The 21115-nt window shown below is 36.5% G+C and overlaps 1 protein-coding gene across 1 annotated transcript in view; it reads right to left on the bottom strand.

Annotated features, from left to right (window-relative positions):
• Window positions 1-362: 362 nt before the first annotated feature.
• Window positions 363-21115, bottom strand: part of TXNDC16 (thioredoxin domain containing 16) — a 118598-nt gene continuing 97845 nt past the window's right edge. Inside the window, exons 18-20 of the mRNA XM_031668973.1 lie at window positions 16654-16814; window positions 15285-15475; window positions 363-2343 (exon numbers count right to left, since the gene is read on the bottom strand). Of these exons, the coding sequence (XP_031524833.1) occupies window positions 2078-2343; window positions 15285-15475; window positions 16654-16814 (618 nt within the window). The 3' untranslated portion in view covers window positions 363-2077. The remainder of the gene's footprint in view (window positions 2344-15284; window positions 15476-16653; window positions 16815-21115) is intronic.

Raw genomic sequence — 21115 nt, 5'->3', positions numbered from 1 at the left:
GAATTTGGATTTCTTTTGTGAGATTTACCCCTTCTGCATTTGAAAGTACTGTTAGGACCATCAATTAAAGTGACTAGTGGTCCCCAACCCAACTTTCCCAGGACTCCCTGAGTCATAAAAGATAGTATCTCTGTTGAAACTGATTCTTCACTGACTTGTTAGTTCCTATTACATAGAACAGACTTAGTTCCTATCCTTTGAAAGCCTAGTTTAATTTTTCTTCTCTGTGAATTATCCAATATTCTCATTTTGCTTAAGTGAGCCAAAGTTGAATTTCTGTTGCTTGTAACCAAAGAAACCCAACTGATAGAGGGAGAGTAGTCCAAGAGAGGGCACAGTAGAGACTCAAGAAGGCTTGTGAAGGTAGTCTGAAACCCAGATACTTTATTTAAAATTATTACAAACATTAATGACTGTCAAAATTGCTGACAAAGGTACAATGACTAAGCAATTTCATGCTTCTATGTGCTGGTACTTAATTAGCATTTTCTAATAATTAGGCTAATGATGTTTTATTACTACAAACCATATTTACAGTTCACTCTCATAGATCCCATATTAGAAATAAAAGCAAATGAAAATGAGTTGAATTAATAAGGCATCACATGCTACAGGAAAAAAATTGAGGAGAGGGTGCTGAGAGTAGCAAAGGGTCTATGTTATAAGGAAATACATGCACTTACTGAATTTTAGCTGTTTGATTCCTTAAATTTCAGTTATAAAACTCAGTTGTATCAGGCAAACCATACATGAAGATAATTTAAAGAACAAGATACCAAGTAGATACTAAAATGAAAAATACAGTAGAGCACCAAATAGAAATTCTCAAATGTCTCAAAAAATGCACAGAGCAAAAATGAGACAAACAACTGCTACAAACAGATCAGTCTAACAGCTAAGTGATTTGGAATGAAAATTTACTCTTTGGCTAATCTTTCCCTCCCTCACAGATGAGGCCCTGTGGCTCAGGGAGACAAAATGGTTTGTCTGAAGCTTGCAAGGGTAGATTTCAGAGACGCTTCAGATGAGGGAGCCTCTCTTTCCATGAGGAGATGGCAGAATGCTGAATTCCTGTTCAATCTGAAATTTAGCCATATAAGTTGTAGAAATAAGAGCAGGTTTTAAGCCTCCCTTAAAATATAAATATCATTCTGAGTCCTCTTCTAGGGTTATTCCATCACTTTCTGAAAATATTAGAAAAGATCAAGTTGTATCCAGGTAATAATCAGGATAAGACCATCTAATACATATCTTTAATAGCCAAAATTTTTTCAAACATGATACTTGAGCAGAACCAGGAAATTCTGGAAACCTAGTCTGCCACAGGTTACCTTACCCAAGGTTACTCAGCCTTGGCACTACTAATATTTTGGGAAGGGTAATTCTTTGTTGTGGGGGGCGGCTGTCCAATGTAGGTTATTTAGCAGCATCCCTGGCCTCTACTCACTAAATGCCAATAACTGCCCTAGTCATGACATCACAAATGTCTCCCAACATTGCTAAATATCCCCTGAGGAGCCAAACTGCCCCCGGGTTGACAAACACTGATTTCAATATCATGACTACAACAAAACAAATATAACTGCCAGCTGCATGAATGCACTGCGGAGTTAACTGTGATCAGAGTTATATTTTAATTTTAATCCAAGTATAAATCACGGCTAGAACTAAGTTAGTGATGCTAGTTTTTGTCTAACAGGCCACATATGGCTAATGAACACCTGAAATATGGCTACTCGGAAGAAATGCAGTAAGTATAAAATATGTACTGTATTTTGAAGACTTGGTATAAAAAAGGATGTAAAATACCTCATTAATAATTTTTATATTAATTTAGCTATTTTGGGCATACTACTGGGTGAAAAATAATATCAAAATTATTTTGCCCTGCTCACTTTTACTTTGCTTAGTTACTAGAAAATTTTAAATAAAACATGTGACTTGTATTATAATTCTATTGGACGGCACTAGTCTACAAACTTGAAATGATTTAGTATTATTCTTTAAGGAAATAAGTCTAGTATGCCAAAAAAATTTTGGAAACCACAGCCCTATAAAATTAGTTCACCTTTGAGCATCATAACTCTTTATCATGCCTAAATGATTTTTCTGCTTCTTTAAACCAATTACTTCTATTCCAATGCTTTATTCTCAGAGTTTCAATCGGTTCTTTTCTGACTGCCGATTTATCTTCATGTTGTTCCTTATCATTCTCCTGTACATCTGTTTCTTTCATACACTTGGGAATTTTCCTAGTGCTATGTTGAGATGTTGCAGCATCCATCATACTTAGAAAATCGTAAGCTGGAAGAGGAGGTTTCCATTCCTGAGCAGGTAAAATTGCTGGAAGGAAGAAACAATCAAAGGTTAAAGATTAACAGCTATAAAATTGTCACATCAACATACTAGAAAATGTTTTATTTTGAAAAACACATATGTAGAAGTGAAAGCTTTATTAGTTTTACTTATCTAAGCAAAGTTAGGAATTTTTTAATTGTCATCGTCAACAAGAAACTTGATACATTTGTCATTACTAGCCATTTTAATTTTTAGATTACATTTACAGACTATTATTTTCTTTCAAAAAGATAAGCATGAATACGGGGAAAAAGGTCCAGAATCTCAATGCCAATTAACCTCTGTTGAAGTTCTGAAAAATAGCAATATGTGTAACAAGATCACAAACACATATGTAAAACGTTATATGTAAAACGTTAAATGAAAGAGTTGCTTGCTTCCCTCTTTACTGCCAAAGAAATGTAACTATTTCTTATAAATCATTCAAGAAAAAAAATCTGGAATATACGTAATTATTTATTATATAGTTATTTATACAAGTGTTTCCTTACATTTTAAAGCATTTTCTGTTGTTGAAGCTTTAGATTAACATCTTTTCCACACACTTTATGAAAACAAGTTCATTTTATAAAAATAATTATAGACAAAAAATAATTAAAAATTGCTGTGGAATCAACTGTACTCTATACATAGTGATTAAATAATTTTTCTTAGATAAGCTTCATGACAATGAATCTTAACATTATTTTAAAATATTGGTTAGTAAAAGAGGAAAACTGATTAAAGCTGATAACATATACATGAGATAAATTAGCTAACTGTCTTCCATTTACTAGACAGTTTACAAAACAGTTTCAAAATTTAGTTGTCCCATTTAGGATACTATTTTAAAAAATAAACTATATAAGGAAATGTACAAAGTAAACCTTTTAAATATAAATTCCAATGAAAAATCTATGCACTATTACACGCTAAAAAATAAATGCTCATAAGATACAAACTTGAGCATCTCTCATAAATTGAGTATCTTTAAGAACTTAGAAAAATCATATAAATCGCAATTTCCTAAAGCTCAAACAAAAATCTGTATATTATACATGCAGTACAGCTGTACTTTGCTTATTGATATATAATTTCTTCACTCATACTCAACTATATGAAATCTTGGTGTTGCCAGGTTAGCAGGTTCAAAAGTGACAAACAGATGATATATTTTCTTGAATATAATGAATACAATGAACAGGTGAGAAGTAGTAGTTTGCAATATGCAGATAAATGTATATTAAAGTATCTGTAAGAGTCCAGTTTAGGCTGGGCATGGTGGCTCACATGTGTAATCCCACCACTTTGGGAAGCGAAGATGGGAGGATACCTTGACCCCAGGACTTCAAGACTAGCCTGGGCAACATAGTGGGAACCCTTCTCTACAAAAAATAAAAAAATAAAAAAAATTATCTGGGCATGGTGGCATGCGCCTGTAGTTCCGGCTACTCGAGAGGTTGAGGTGGAAGATTCACTTGAGCCCAGATGGTTGAGGCTGCAATGAGCCGTGTTTACACCATTGCACTCAAACCTGGATGAGAGAGTGTGACACTGTCTCAACAGCAACAAAGAGTCCAGTTTAAAGTGTAGCATGTAGCAAATATTATATTTAACAATATTTATTTTTAAGGTCAACACTGCAGCCTAATGGTCTGAGACTATGATAAAATGCCTGAAACATCCCAATTCTGCTAATTACTTGCTGAAGGTACTCTACAAAGATCTTAAGGTTTTCAACTGCAAATAAAACAGTAACAACATAGGGTAACAAATACATTATTCATGAAATCAGTATTGACGATAAATAATACTAATTAACATTTATTGAGCCTTTACTATACACATGCATTATTCATTTAATCTTTACAATTTTATAGATGAGAAGACCAAAGCATACAAAGATCAGGGAACTGGGCCAAAGTTAAGTGTAAATCTCAAATAAGAATTGCCAGAAAAAGCAAGATGGCTGAATAGGAACAGCTCAAGCCTCCAGCTCCCAGCGCGAGCAACACAGAAGACGGGTGATTTCTGCATTTTCAACTGAGGTACCGGGTTCATCTCACTGGGGAGAGCAGGACAATTGGTGCTGGTCAGCTGGTGCAGCCTGACCAGCGAGGGCTGAAGCAGAGCGAGGCATCGCCTCACCTGGGAAGCGCAAGGGGGAAGGGAATCCCTTTTCCTGGTCAAGGGAAACTGAGACACACAACACATGGAAAATTGGGTAACTCCCACCCTACTACGGCGCTTTACCAAGGGTCTTAGCAAATGGCATACCAGGTGATTATATCCCACACCTGGCCTGGAGGGTCCCACGCCCACAGAGCCTCTGTCATTGCTGGCAGAGCAGTCTGAGATCTAACTGCAAGGCGGCAGCGAGGCTGGGGGAGGGGCGCCCGCCATTGCTGAGGCTTAAGTAGGTAAACAAAGCCTCTGGGAAGCTCGAACTGGGTGGAGCCCACCTCAGCTCAAGGAGGCCTGCCTGTCTCTGTAGACTCCACCTCTGGGTGCAGTCTGACAGCTGTCTGACAGCTTTGAAGAGAGCAATGGATCTCCCAGCACGAAGGTTGAGATCTGAGAACAGACAGACTGCCTGCTCAAGTGGGTTCCTGACCCCTGAGTAGCCTAACTGGGAGACATCCCCCACTAGGTGCAGACCGACACCTCGCACCTCACACAGCGGGGTACAACCCTGAGACGAAATTTCCAGAGCAAGAATCAGAGAGCAGCACTCGCTGTTCAGCAATATTCTATCCTCTGCAGCCTCTGCTGCTGATACCCAGGCAAACAGGGTCTGGAGTGGACCTCAAGCAATCTCCGACAGACCTACAGATGAGGGTCCTGACTGTTAGAATGAAAACTAACAAACAGAAAGGACACCCACACCAAAACCCCATCAGTACGTCACCAGCATCAAAGACCAAAGGCAGATAAAACCACAAAGATGGGGAAAAAGCAGGGCAGAAAAGCTGGAAATTAAAAAAATCAGAGTGCATCTCCCCCTCCAAAGGAACACAGCTCATCACCAGCAACGGATTGAAGCTGGACGGAGAATGACTTTGACGAGTTCAGAAAGGCTTCAGTTGATCAAACTTCTCAGAGCTAAAGGAGGAACTACGTACCCAGCGCAAAGAAACTAAAAATCTTGAAAAAAGAATGGAAGAATGGATAACTAGAATAATCAATGCAGAGAAGGCCATAAACGAACTGACAGAGATAAAAACCATGACACAAGAAATACGTGACAAATGCACAAGCTTCAGTAACCGACTCGATCAACTGGAAGAAAGAGTATCAATGATTGAAGATCAAATGAATAAAATGAAGCAAGAAGAGAAATCTAGAGGAAAAAAAGGAAAAAGAAATGAACAAAGCCTCCAACAAGTATGGGATTATGTGAAAAGACCAAATCTACATCTGATTGATGTGCCTGAAAGTGAGGGGGAAAATGGAACCCAGTTGGAAAACACTCTTCAGGATATCATCCAGGAGAACTTCCCCAACCTAGTAAGGCAGGCCAACATTCAAATTCAGGAAATATAAAGAATGCCACAAAGATACTCCTCGAGAAGAGCAATTGCAAGACACACAATTGTCAGATTCGCCAAAGTTGAAATGAAGGAAAAAATGTTAAGGGCAGCCAGAGAGAAAGGTCAGGTTACCCACAAAGGGAAGCCCATCAGACTAACAGCAGATCTCTCGGCAGAAACCCTACAAGCCAGAAGAGAGTGGGGGCCAATATTCAATATTATTAAAGAAAAGAATTTTCAACCCAGAATTTCATATCCAGCCAAACTAAGTTTCATCAGTGAAGGAGAAATAAAATCCTTCACAGACAAGCAAATGCTTAGAGATTTTGTCACCACCAGGCCTGCCCTACAAGAGATCCTGAAGGAAGCACTAAACATGGAAAGGAACAACTGGTACCAGTCATTGATAAAACATGCCAAAATGTAAAGACCATCGATGCTAGGAAGAAACTGCATCAACTAACGAGCAGAATAACCAGCTAATATCACAATGACAGGATCAAGTTCACACATAACAATATTAACCTTAAATGTAAATGGACTAAATGGTCCAATTAAAAGTCACAGACTGGCAAATTAGATAAAGAGTCAAGACCCATCAGTTTGCTGTATTCAGGAGACCCATCTCACATGCAGAGACACCCATAGGCTCAAAATAAAGGGATGGAGGAAGATCTACCAAGCAAATGGAAAACAAAAAAAAAAGCAGGGGTTGAAATCCTAGTCACTGATAAAACAGACTTTAAACCATCAAAGATCAAAAGAGACAAACAAGGCCATTGCATAATGGTAAAGGGATCAATTCAACAGGAAGAACTGACTATCCTAAATATATATGCGCCCAATACAGGAGCACCCAGATTCATAAAGCAAGTCCTTAGAGACTTACAAAGACACTTAGACTCCCATACAATAATAATGGGAGACTTCAACACCCCATTGTCAACATTAGACAGATCAACGAGACAGAAAGTTAACAAGGATATCCAGGAATTGAACTCAACTCTGCATCAAGAGGACCTAATAGACATCTACAGAACTATCCACCCCAAATCAACAGAATATACATTCTTCTCAGCACCACATCACACTTATTCCAAAATTGACCACATAGTTGGAAGTAAAGCACTCCTCAGCAAATGTAAAAGAACAGAAATTATAACAAACTGTCTCTCAGACCACAGTGCAATCAAACTAGAACTCAGGACTAAGAAAATCAATCAAAACCACTCACCTACATGGAAACTGAACAACCTGCTGCTGAATGACTACTGGGTACACAACGAAATGAAGGCAGAAATAAAGATGTTCTTTGAAACCAATGAGAACAAAGACACAACATACCAGAATCTCTGGGACACATTTAAAGCAGTGTGTAGAGGGAAATTTATAGCACTAAATGGCCACAAGAGAAAGCAGGAAAGATCTAAAATTGACACCCTAACATCACGATTAAAAGAACTAGAGAAGCAAGAGCAAACACATTCAAAAGCTAGCAGAAGGCAAGAAATAACTAAGATCAGAGCAGAACTGAAGGAGATAGAGACACAAAAAACTCTCCAAAAAATCAATGAATCCAGGAGCTGGTTTTTTGAAAAGATCAACAAAATTGATAGACTGCTAGCAAGATTAATAAAGAAGAAAAGAGAGAAGAATCAAATAGACGCAATAAAAAATTATAAAAGGGATATCATCACCGACCCCACAGAAATACAAACTACAATCAGAGAACACTGTAAACACCTCTACGCAAATAAACTAGAAAACCTAGAAGAAATGGATAATTTCCTGGACACTTACACCCTCTCAAGACTAAACCAGGAAGAAGTTGAATCCCTAAATAGACTCTGAATAGCAGGCTCTGAAACTGAGGCAATAATTAATAGCCTACCAATCAAAAAAAGTCCAGGACCAGACGGATTCACAGCCGAATTCCACTGAAGGTACAAGGAGGAGCTGATACCATTCCTTCTGAAACTATTCCAATCAATAGAAAAAGAGGGAATCCTCCCTAACTCATTTTATGAGGCCAACATCATCCTGATACCAAAACCTGGCAGAGACACAACAAAAAAAGAGAATTTTAGACCAACATCCCTGATGAACATGGATGCAAAAATCCTCAATAAAATACTGGCAAACTGAATCCAGCAGCACATCAAAAAGCTTATCCACCATGATCAAGTGGGCTTCATCCCTGGGATGCAAGGTTGGTTCAACATTCACAAATCTATAAACATAATCCAGCATATAAACCGAACCAAAGACAAGAACCACATGATTATCTCAATAGATGCAGAAAAGGCCTTTGACAAAATTCAACAGCCCTTCATGCTAAAAACTCTCAATAAATTCGGTATTGATGGAACGCATCTCAAAATAATAAGAGCTATTTATGACAAACCCACAGCCAATATCATACTGAATGGGCAAAAACTGGAAGCATTCCGTTTGAAAACTGGCACAAGACAGGGATGCCCTCTCTCACCACTCCTATTCAACACAGTGTTGGAAGTTCTGGCTAGGGCAATGAGGCAAGAGAAAGAAATAAAGGGTATTCAGTTAGGAAAAGAAGTCAAATTGTCCCTCTTTGCAGATGACATGATTGTATATTTAGAAAACCCCATCATCTCAGCCCAAAATCTCCTTAAGCCTATAAGCAGCTTCAGCAAAGTCTCAGGATACAAAATTAATGTGCAAAAATCACAAGCATTCTTATACACCAGTAACAGACAAACAGAGAGCCAAATCATGAATGAACTTCCATTCACAATAGCTTCAAAGAGAATAAAATACCTAGGAATCCAACTTACAAGGGATGTGAAGGACCTCTTCAAGGAGAACTACAAACCACTGCTCAGTGAGATAAAAGAGGACACAAACAAATGAAGAACATACCATGCTCATGGATAGGAAGAATCAATATCGTGAAAATGGCCATACTGCCCAAGGTAATTTATAGATTCAATGCCATTCCCATTTAGCTACCAATGAGTTTCTTCATAGAATTGGAAGATACTGCTTTAAAGTTCATATGGAACCAAAAAAGAGCCCGCATTGCCAAGACAATCCTAAGTCAAAAGAACAAAGCTGGAGGCATCACGCTACCTGACTTCAAACTATACTACAAGGCTACAGTAACCAAAACAGCATGGTACTGGTACCAAAACAGAGATACAGACCAATGGAACAGAACAGAGTCCTCAGAAATAATACCACACATCTACAGCCATCTGATCTTTGACAAACCTGACAAAAACAAGAAATGGGGAAAGGATTCCCTATTTAATAAATGGTGCTGGGAAAATTGGCTAGCCATAAGTAGAAAGCTGAAACTGGATCCTTTCCTTACTCCTTATACGAAAATTAATTCAAGATGGATTAGAGACTTAAATGTTAGACCTAAAACCATAAAAACCCTACAAGAAAACCTAGGGAATACTATTCAGGACATAGGTATGGGCAAGGACTTCATGTCTAAAACACCAAAAGCAACGGCAACAAAAGCCAAAATTGACAAATGGGATCTCATTAAACTAAAGAGCTTCTGCACAGCAAAAGAAACTACCATCAGAGTGAACAGGCAACCTACAGAATGGGAGAAAATTTTTGCAATCTACTCATCTGACAAAGGGCTAATATCCAGAACCTACAAAGAACTCAAATTTACGAGAAAAAAACAAACAACCCCATCAAAAAGTGGGCAAAGGATATGAACAGACATTTCTCAAAAGAAGACATGCATACAGCCGACACATGAAAAAATGCTCATCATCACTGGCCATCAGAGAAATGCAAACCAAAACCACAATGAGATACCATCTCACACCTGTTAGAATGGCAATCATTAAAAAGTCAGGAAACAACAGGTGCTGGAGAGGATGTGGAGAAATAGGAATACTTTTACACTGTTGGTGGGATTGTAAACTGGTTCAACCATTGTGGAAAACAGTATGGCGATTCCTCAAGGATCTAGAACTAGAAGTACCATATGACCCAGCCATCCCATTACTGGGGATATACCCAAAGGATTATGAATCATGCTGCTATAAAGACACATGCACACGTATGTTTATTGCGGCACTATTCACAATAGCAAAGACTTGGAATCAACCCAAATGTCCATCAGTGACAGACTGGATTAAGAAAATGTGGCACATATACACCATGGAATACTATGCAGCCATAAAAAAGGATGAGTTCGTGTCCTTTGTAGGGACATGGATGCAGCTGGAAACCATCATTCTCAGCAAACTATCACAAGAACAGAAAACCAAACACCGCATGTTCTCACTCATAGGTGGGAACTGAACAATCAGATTACTTGGACTCTGGAAGGGGAACATCACACACTGGGGCCTATTATGGGAAGGGGGGAGGCGGGAGGGATGGCATTGGGAGTTATACCTGATGTAAATGACGAGTTGATGGGTGCAGCACACCAACATGGCACAAGTATACATATGTAACAAACCTGCACATTGTGCACATGTACCCTAGAGCTTGAATAAAAAAGAAAAATAAATAAAAATTAAAAAACAAAAAAACAAAACAAAAAAAAGAATTGCCAGTGGCCACAGTTTCACAGAAATTAAGATATGGAACAAGTAAGGTGAGGTGGAAACCAGTGGCACCATGTTACTGATTTAGACTATTTCCAGAATGTCCCTACAACCCATCCCACCCCAACCCCATCTCAGAACACCACTGATGGCAAAGATCTATCTACCAGAGATGCTGACAGCAGACCCTGCTAACACAGAAGGCAGAATCCAATACACAGAGACTGTTTAGTTTTCTTCTTCCTGCTGCAGAGGCTACAGGATTAATTTAAGAATAGGAGCAGTGATGCACAGAAATGATGGAAACCCACAAAGAATGAGCTGGCAAAGACATTAACAAAATTGCAATCAAAGACGTGCCAGTCTCTCAGAAAACTCAGAAGTATTACACTGATTCTTTCCTCTGGGTAATGGTTTGAGCTGAGGAATCAAAGCCCTCAGGTATGTTCCTTGCAGGAAAAGATCTTTACATAGGTGATGATAATACATTAGAGTTTACACTTTACAAAGTGCCTCCGCATACATCTTTTAAATAACTATGTGATGTATTCAGAGTGGAAACTATTAAACTCATTCTATAGTTGTACAGGAGGAAACCAAGAATGACTTGTCTAGAGCCACATAGTAATCAAGGAAGCTAGGTCAGGAGCTCAGGTTTCTATGTTTTGAACATGTCCGTTTTTTTTGTTTTGTTTTGTTTTTTTTAAGTAATTCTGTTTGAGAAGCATTCTAGCACTAGCTACACATAATCATGACTTAGAGTCCATGGTAACTCTGTCACTGCACCTGCAAAATTACAATACTCATTTGATTCTATAAAATAGCAATGCAGACAGTGAAGTGAACACAGACTTTCTGAGGAGTTTAACAGCTACAGCTGAAAAGATCCCTATACCATGTGGTGAGAATGAAGCAGTCAAAGATAAGTGATAACTACACAAAGGTCTCCTTCCAGATCCACTTAAACAAAATATTGAATTGAATTTAATTAATTCTGTCCCATTTCCTAGGAAAATATTAAAACCAATAAATTACCTCAGAAAATTAAGACAAAAATGCCATCTAAAGGAACCCAGAATAGCCAAAATCGTCTTGAAAATGAAGAACAGGGCCAGGTGCAGTGGCTCATGCCTGTAATCCCAACACTTTGGGGGGTTGAGGAAGGAGGGTTGCTTGAGGCCAGCAGTTCCAGACCAGCCTGGACAACACAGTGAGACCCTATCTCTACAAAAACAGAAACAAAGACAAAAACAAAAAAAACAAAGCCAGGCTTGGTGGTGCATGCATGTAGTGCTAGCTACTTGGAAGGCCGAGGTAGGAGAATCCCTTGAGCCCAGGAGTTCAGGGCTGTAGTGAGTAATGATTGCACCCCTGCACTCCAGCCTTGGGGACAGAGTGAGACCCTGCCTCAAAAAAAAAAATAACAAAACACAAATAAAAGAAAATGAAAAACAAAGTTGGAGTAATCAAATTTCCCAATTTTAAAACCTACTACAAAGCTACAATAATCAAGACAGTGCAGTACTAGCATAAAGACAGGCACAAAACCATATACATGTATGCTCACAGCAGCATTATTCATAATCGTCATAAGTAAAGGCAACCCAATTGTCCATTAACTAAGGAATAAACAAAATGAAACATATCCATGTAGTGGAATATTCATCCATAAAAAGGAATGAACTACTGGTTCATGCTATAACGTGGTTGATCCTTGAAAACCTTATAAGTGAAAGAAGCCAGACCATAAGAAGCCACATATTATATGATACCATTTATATGAAATGTCTAGATTAGGCAAATCCATAGAACCATAAAATAGATGAGTGGGTGCCAAAGGGTGCACAGAGGAGAAAATTGAGAGTGACTGCTAATGGGTATGGGGTTTCTTTTTGGGGTGATGAAAATGTTCTGGAATTCAACAGTGGTAGTAGTTGCGTGGTCTTGAGAATGCATGAAAAAGTACTGAATCGTACACTCTAAAAGGGTGAATTTTATGGTATATGAATTATATTTCAATACTATGATTTTAATATAATCCATATTTTATTTAAGCATAATATGTTTGTTAAAACTGTTTAACTTGACAGAAATGAAGCAGATCACTTAGGAAGGATGGGTTTGGTGTAATGATTGACCCTAAAATAAATATCTGATGAACTACATACAAATATATAAACTATAATGGTAGATTCATACTATACCTGATGGTTGACATAATACTGAGAATTTGTATACCAGAATGTATATGTATATACATACAAAGACACATACATACATATTTACATATATACACACACATACAAACCTTATTTCAGGACTCTGTCATGGAACAGTGTCAAAATATCATTTTAGGATAGATCATCTAGTGTCTAATAAAATCCTTATATAGTATCTAGGAGACTTTTCGTTACATCAAATTTCATACTATTTGTTCAACATACTATAATAATCTAGGTTACTACATGTTTACTTATTTAAACTATAGCTACCGGCCTATTGCCACAACTATGTATAAATGGTTAAGATTTGAATATAAATTAATATATACACATCCAGACTACAAATATAAATTTTTCTATGTTTTCAGAAAAGTAGATATTATGGTATGTTACAAGCCAGGATCATAGATTCTGGGCCAAGATCTATTTTCTTGTGGTTCAAAATTCTGGCTCTGTCCAAATCAGAAAGGGAGTTAAATTGTTTCTGTTTGCAGATAGCATCATCTTATGTATAGAAAACACCTAAAGACTCCACAAAAAGACCTGTTAGAACTAATCAACAAATTTAGTAAAGTTGCAAGATACAAAACAAACAAACTGGACCCTTATCTCACTCTTAAAAGATATTAAAGACTTAAATGTAAGAACTTAAATTACTAAAATAAATTATTAGACAAAAACATTACAGAAACTCTCCAGGATACTGGACTGGGCAAAGATTTTTTTTTTTTTTTTTTTTTTTGAGATGGAGTCTCCCTCTGTCACCCAGGCTGGAGTGCAGTGGCATGATCTCCACTCACTGCAAGCTCCGCCTCCCAGGGTCACGCCTTTCTCCTGCCTCAGCCTCCCGAGTAGCTGGGACTACAGGTGCCTGCCACCACACCTGGCTAATTTTTTTGTATTTTTAATAGAGATGGGATTTCACCGTGTTAGCCAGCAAAGATTTCTTAATACCCTACAAGCACAAGCAACCAAAGCAAAAATGGACAAATGGGATCACATCAAGTTAAAAAAAAGCTTCGTTCACAGCAAAGGAAACAATAAACAATCAGCAATGTGAAGAGATAACCCACAGAATGGAAGAAAGTATTAGCAAACTACCTGTCTGACAAGGGATTAATAGCCAGAGAATATAAGGAGCTCAAACTACTCTATGGAGGGGGGGGAACTAATAATCTGATTTAAAAATTGGCAAAAGATCTGAATAGACACTTCTGAAAAGAAGACATTCAAATGGAAAATAGGTCTATGAAAACAAGTATTTCTCTGATCATCAGAGAAAAGCAAATCAAACCTACAATGAGGTATCACCTCACCCCAGTTAAAATGACTTTTATCTCAAACAAAGGAAATAACAAATGCTGACAAGAATGCAGAGGAAAAGGAAGCCTTGTACACTTTGTGGGGCTCGAGATTTCAGTGGAGAAAGTAGCTGCAGATAGGGTATAAACAGCAAGAGAACTAAAATTAGAAGTGGTGCCTGAAGGTGAAACTAAATTGCTGCAATATTACGATGAATCTTGAATGGATGCTTCTCATGAATAAGCAAGGAAAGTGGTTTCTTGAGTTGGAAACTACTGAAAATGCTATGAACATTGTTGAAATGACAGCAATGGATTTAGAATATTCCATAAACTTAGTTGATAAAGTAGCAGCAGGGTTTCAAAGGATTGACTCCAATTTTGAAAGAAGTTCTACTGTGAATAAAATGCTATCAAACAGCATCATATACTACAGAGAGATCTTTTGTGAAAAGAAAGCTCAATCAATGCTGCAGACTTCATTGTTGTCTTATTGTAAGAAATTGCCACAGCCCAAACTTCAGCACTACAGCAACTACCACCTGTCAGTTAGCAGCCATTAACACAGAGACAAGACCCTCCAACAGCCAAAAGGTTACAATTCCCTGAAAGCTCAGATAACTGTTGGCATTTTCTAGCAATATTTTAAAATTAAGGTAAAAACATTTTTTGGACATCATGCTATTACACATTTAATAGACTATAGTGTAAACATAACTTTTATAATATACTTAGAAACCAAAAAACTTGTATGATTTACTTTATTTCAATATTTGCTTTATTGTGGTGGTCTCAAACTGAACCCACAATATCTCTGAGGTATGCCTGTACTTAGAACCAGAATTTTACATAACAATAATGTACTATTTGTAAAATATTCTCATTTTCTATAAAACCACATATTTGCTTACAGTTATAAAAAGAAAACAAGCTGGTATGCACATGGAAAAAGCTACACAAGAAATGTCCTCTGAAATTTACAATTTTAAATTTTATAAAAATAGATGAAAGACTTATGCTTTGGTAGGCCAAAGCTCCCACTGTAACAATTTTTTTAATGGCATAAATTACGAAAATCATGTTTGAATACACTGGTGATCTATACAAACAACATGGACTCAATGAATTAAAATCCAAGAAATAGGCCTTCATAGGGGAGCCGATCACTGACTGAAGTCTTGCGCCTTTGGCCTCCCAGTCAGAGACTGTCCACATGGATGATGCTACCAGCATTTTAGTAACTCATCCTACCATTCTTTTGCTATATTTAGAGTTTAACATTTATGGAACAAAATACAGAACTACATGTATTAAACAAAACAGAAAACTTACTGATATGATTTTCTAGTCCTGCTTCTAATTTCTTCAGCCACAATACAAGGTTTTCTTCAATTATAGCCTGGTCTGAAGGAAATGCAAATACTTGGCCACCTGAATGCAGATTCACCAAAACAAGAACAGGAAGGGGAGGCAGAGGATCAAAATATGCCCGCAAGATTCGTCTCCCCACTGGAGTATTCTTTCTGCAAAAAGGAACAATTGAACATATTAATGTTTCTTTCTACAATAAAATAATGAAAATAGTAATTTGTAGAACATTAAACTTTTAAGTAGTATCATGCCAGTAAGTTCACTTTATGAAAAGATGTACTAAAAACCAAGAGGTCTATGACTATGTTATTAGTAATTGGATTCTTTAAAAGTTTCTTTTTAACATGGGGCACTTTGTTTGACTTAGGAGAAAAGCGGCAGCCAATGACAATTTTAATGAAAAGCAGGCATAGCCTAAAGGCTTGTCAATTTAGGCTTGACACAACCAATAGTTTCCTTCCAACATTTGGCCAAGTATCCGATCATATATCAGCTCAAAAATCAAATGATTACATAACTAGAAGATAACAAGATACTTATTTTTATAAATACTTCTTTTCCATAAAATTGTGCCTTTTCTCAGGAAAAAAAGAAGACATTAATTTCAAATTAAAGAAGTAGAAATAATTATGTTCATACAAGGAAACTCTAAGTTAAAGATACTTAGTTTTCCTAATGTAACACATTCCACATTTTATAACATAATATTTTACTCTGAGATACCCATAATGATAATTGCCTGGGAAAATGTTGCCTCAAGCAGTAGAATGCACTGTGAAACTCTTCACAGCAAAAATGTACACTGCCCCATTTCTGTTATTTTTCAAATGAGTCTAAAGAATAAAATATGTCTTTCATCTGATGAATCTGAACAAGAAACAGTATATTATTTGTGAATTTTGTTCAGACATTAAATGTAACACAATCCATACATCTAGAAAACATACTAGGAAATATTGCTGATGAATGCACTGAAATCTGTCTAAACTTTAAAAATATAGAAGTACAGAAAAAGGAACTGAAGGAAAAGGTCAAAAATCACAATGTTTACATTCTGTATTTGCCAAATTTTCTCAATGGGCATCAATTCCTTTTAAAAATCAGAAGAATTTATTGCTTTTAAAAATTTACTGTAGAATAAAATTCAATCTAAAATAAGGTAATCTTTGGACCCTGTTTGGGGGAGTTTAGTTACTAAAATATCATGATAACATATTTGGTTCCATAAAATTAACTCCAAAGAGTTAGAGAGTTTCGTTTCCTAACGAAAATGTAATAATTATTAAACTTTCTTTACCTCTTACGTATTAAAAAATAAAAACATACTTACAGATTTAACCAGCAAGGGGTAAGTGAATCCAAGTATTTCTGCTTTACCAGTGTCAATATTGCTTTTTTATACTGAGGATTTATGCTGCCATCACTGAACAAAATCAATAATGGTTTCTGAAGTCTGAAATAACTGGGAAGATTTTCCACAGTGATTTCTGGCTGTCAAAGAAAAGGAATAACAACAACAAAAAATTCATGGGGGATGATAATGAATACAATAGAAAACATTCAAATCGCTCAGTCAATTTTAGTTTGTAAAATGTAATTCAAATACATTTTCACTTAAGTAGAGATTTTACTATATTAATAACTATGAATCTCAATCTTCTCATTCAATCCCACCTCATCTGAGTTATTTTCAAAATAAAACTATTTAGAGAATTTGAGAATAAATTAATTTAAGGGAGTCCCCTGTTTTACAAGATGTAACACTTCTAATAATTTATTATGCTAAAGTTTGGACCAGACTAACCAATACACACATCACAATTGTTATATTTTTCCTCTAACATAAAAATTTTGAAGAAAACTGTAAGCTGAAAAAATATTTTAACATCTATCATTACTTAATAAATAAAAATAGATAAAATTTTGCTTTTTCCAATATTATGGTTAAAATCATAAAATAACCAAAAATACGCTAAAACAAATCCAAACACCAATCTCGTTTCTTTTGAGTTTAAAATAACTGAAAGAATTTAATACGAAATTAGAAATCTAATCCTTTTATCATTTTTATTATTAATTAAAAGATAGACAGCTGGGAGCGATGGCTCATGCCTGTAATCCCAGCACTTTGGGAGGCCGAGGCAGGCAGATCGCCTGAGGTCAGGAGTTCGAGACCAGCCTCGCCAACATGGCAAAACCCCGTCTCTATTAAAAATACAAATATTAGCTGGGCACGGTGGGGCATGCCTGTAATCCCAGCTACTCCGGAGGCTGAGGCAGGAGAATCACTTGAACCCAGAAGATGGAGGTTGCAGTGAGCTGAGATTGTTCCACAGCACTTCAGCCTGGGTAACAGGTGAGACTCTGTCTCAAAAACAAAAACAACAACAACAACAACAAGAAAAAAAACAAGATGGGGGGTAATCATTCTCCTGCAATTCGCCCATGCTATGCACATTAAAATAAAATTCTGTATGTCTTTTCTCGTATTAATCTGCCTTTTTAAAGTTATTTTCATGGAACCTTCAGAGGACAAAGAGGAAGCTTTCTTTTGGCCACTGCACTCTTTTTATTTTAGAAATACTTCCTTTCTCCATTCACCTCCCACTCAAGGAAGGGCCCGAAATTCTATTATATTAATATTAGCAGTAACGACTGTCTATCCTCTCTCTCTTTCTATTCTCTCTTTCACACCTTTCTGTAATGGGGTAGACTTAAACAGTCACTTGATTACAAGTCAGAATCCCAGGTTCTAGATTCAGGGAATTGTCACAGTAATAAAATTTTGAGCAAACCACTCTGCACCCCAGTTTTTAAATCTGTGAAATGAGGGAATTGAAGGAAAAAAAATAAAAGATAATAACCATTTTTAAATGTATTTGTAGAAGACAATTTGTCTAAGCTGTTAGTAACAACAATTGGAAAGTGCAACAACAATGCTAATACATTTAGGATTAAAAATAGCAATGACATAGAAAAATAAAGCCTTCTACCATTATCCATTTTGAGTTTCATGTTCATTATTTCATCCTCTGGATACACCTGTGATCTAGATACATCATCCCGTATCAGATAGATAACCCCCAGCTGACATATGGGGAAGCTGACACAGAGACTAACTTGCTTAAGTCACCACAGCTACACAGTGGGAAGGAGTGATGCTAGAATCCTGGCATTCTGCTCACCAGTTTCCCCTTTCTTTAGATTGCACTACAAATTCAGATGAGCTTGTTTTCAATGGTGTCAACCACCTCTACATACAGTCCTAGTTCATCCTGAAGTACCAAATTCTGGCATATAACTTTCCTTATTCAGTTACCATTGCTCAATTCAAACATTTATTGAGTACAAAGTTCAAGATGTTAAGCTGGGTGCTGAATCTATAAAGAAATAAGATCCTTTCCTTGCCTTCAAAGAATTCATACTTTACAAGAGGGGAGAGGTAAGTATACAGACTGCTATAATAAAAAATTTAATGTATGACAATAAAAAAAATATTGGTTCGAAATTAAGCTAAAATCACAAGGTAGGTGTGGTGGTTAATACTGAGTGTCAACTTGATTGGATTGAAGGATGCAAAGTATTGATCCTGGGTATATCTATGAGGGTGTTGTCAAAGATTAACATTTTTGAGTCAGTGGGCTTGAAAAGGCAGACCCACCCTAATCGGGGTGGGCACCATCTAATCAGCTGCCAGCACAAATAGAAAAAACACAAAACAAAAAGTAAAAACACTAGACTGGCCTAGTCTCCCAGCCTACATCTTCTCCTGTGCTGTATGCTTCCTGCCCTCGAACATCGAACTCTCGAACATCGAACTCTAAGTTCTTCAGTTGTGGGACTCGGACTGCCTCTCCTTTCTCCTCAGCTTGTAGATGGCCTGTTGTGGGACCTTGTGATTTTATGAGTTAAAACTTAATAAACTCCCTTTTATATATAGCTATCCTATTAGTTCTGTCCCTCTAGAGAAACCTGACTAATACAGTAGGGGAGCTCATGGATGATTTTAGGAATTGATATTTGAGCTGGACCCTGGATAAAGAAGGTCTCGTGTGTGCTTGAGCAGGGATTCCAGACATAGGGAACATCATGAGGATAGGCAGAGAACTATTAAAGCGTACATAATATTTGGGAATAGTGATAATGAAGGATGCCAGAGTTAGGCATGCAAGAGGCAAATATGACTGTGAGACCAGATGAGTAATGCCTTGATACGTATTCTAGCTCCTGGGAATACTGAGAAGATTTCTGTATCAGATTGGTGAAACAGTTAGGCCTGTTTTTCAAAAGATGACTATCTAGAATATAAATTTGTGAAAAGAAGGACCAGTGGAAGGACCCTACTCTTTCCTATGTCTGGTCAAAAGAGAAAGACCAAGAGATGTGTGAGTTTAGAAGGAAATTGAGTTCTAAAATTAAAAACTTGGATTTAGGAATCATCAGCTGGTAGTGATGGTAGAAGCTATGGGTATGGATAACATTTTCCAAAGAAAAAACACAGCAAAAGAAAAAAAAGAGTTGAAGATGTAATTCTAGGGAATAAATGAGACAGAGGATGGTCAGAGGGATCAAAGAGGACTGAATTACAAAAGCCAGAAGAAAAGAGAATTTTAAGGAGGAATGGTGTAGACAACAGTTTTGACTGCTACTGAGAGGCTAAGGGGAAACACAATTAAGAGGCCATCAAATATGGTGCTTGGAAGGTGACCTTTGGCTCTCTGAGTATATAACAGGCTATAACTGTGTGGGTCCTGGTGTTCTAAACTTGTCAATAATAAAAGCATAAAAAAGGAACTCAGTTTATCTGAGAAAAATACTAAACCTATTTCCTAACAGGAAATAGTCTTAAATATATCAATGCTTATGTAGTTAGTTATTGTGTATTTCGGATTTAAGCATTATTTATCTGGCCCAATTTGTCATCAGGTTCATTAAAATAAAAACTTCACACCATAATAAAAAAATTTTCACCCTCTGGTCATCAACTCTCTTTCCTCATCCAGATGAGGGCACTAAAGTCTCTCTAAAGCCTGTTTAATCTTTATTATAGCTGTTCAGTATTAAGTTGAACACCACAAATAAAAACATTGGAAACAAACACTGTCACAATGCATATTACATTTGCTGTAACTGTAAACAGATTTTGATACTAAGTTTCTCCTATGTTTCTAAGGTTTAATGAATATAACCTTTAAAAAATTAGAGATGAATTTTTATCCACTAGAGATGCCAAGATAAAAAGAGTAAAATGGTACAAATCTTCTGTAGGGCAATACAAAAATTATCAGAAGCCTCAAAAGTGGACCTACTCTTTGGACAACCAATTCAAATTCTAGAAATTTAACCTAAATCCATAATCATAGATACACCCAAAGATTACCTAAAAGGATGTTCCCTGAATTATAAATAAAACAAAAACTAAAGACAGCTTAAATAACCAACAAGAGGAAATGAGCCAAATAAATTTTGGTACATTAGTAAACAATATTATGCAGACGTTAAAATGTGTATCTATAGTACTTGATGGAAATACCATTAATATAAAAAGGCACATAGATACATACAGAATTTTAGGTTTGGGGAAATGTATTTCCTAACGTAAACTTGGGTAGAAAAGTTATGGTTGATTATAATTTTCTTCTTTATACTTTTCTGTATTACCTGAAAAAGCCAAATAAAGGCTTACAGTAATTCCAAAAATACTACACTATGTATATTCTAAAGGAATTAATAACATGTCACTAATGACATAAATGTTACTTTTATTATTATTATTATTATTATTATTATTA

Source organism: Papio anubis, chromosome 7 (genome assembly GCF_008728515.1).
Source record: "Papio anubis isolate 15944 chromosome 7, Panubis1.0, whole genome shotgun sequence".
In the NCBI taxonomy this organism is placed as follows: domain Eukaryota; kingdom Metazoa; phylum Chordata; class Mammalia; order Primates; family Cercopithecidae; genus Papio; species Papio anubis.
The sequence above is the reverse complement of the archived record's forward strand: the minus strand, read 5'-3'. Positions and strand labels throughout refer to the sequence as shown.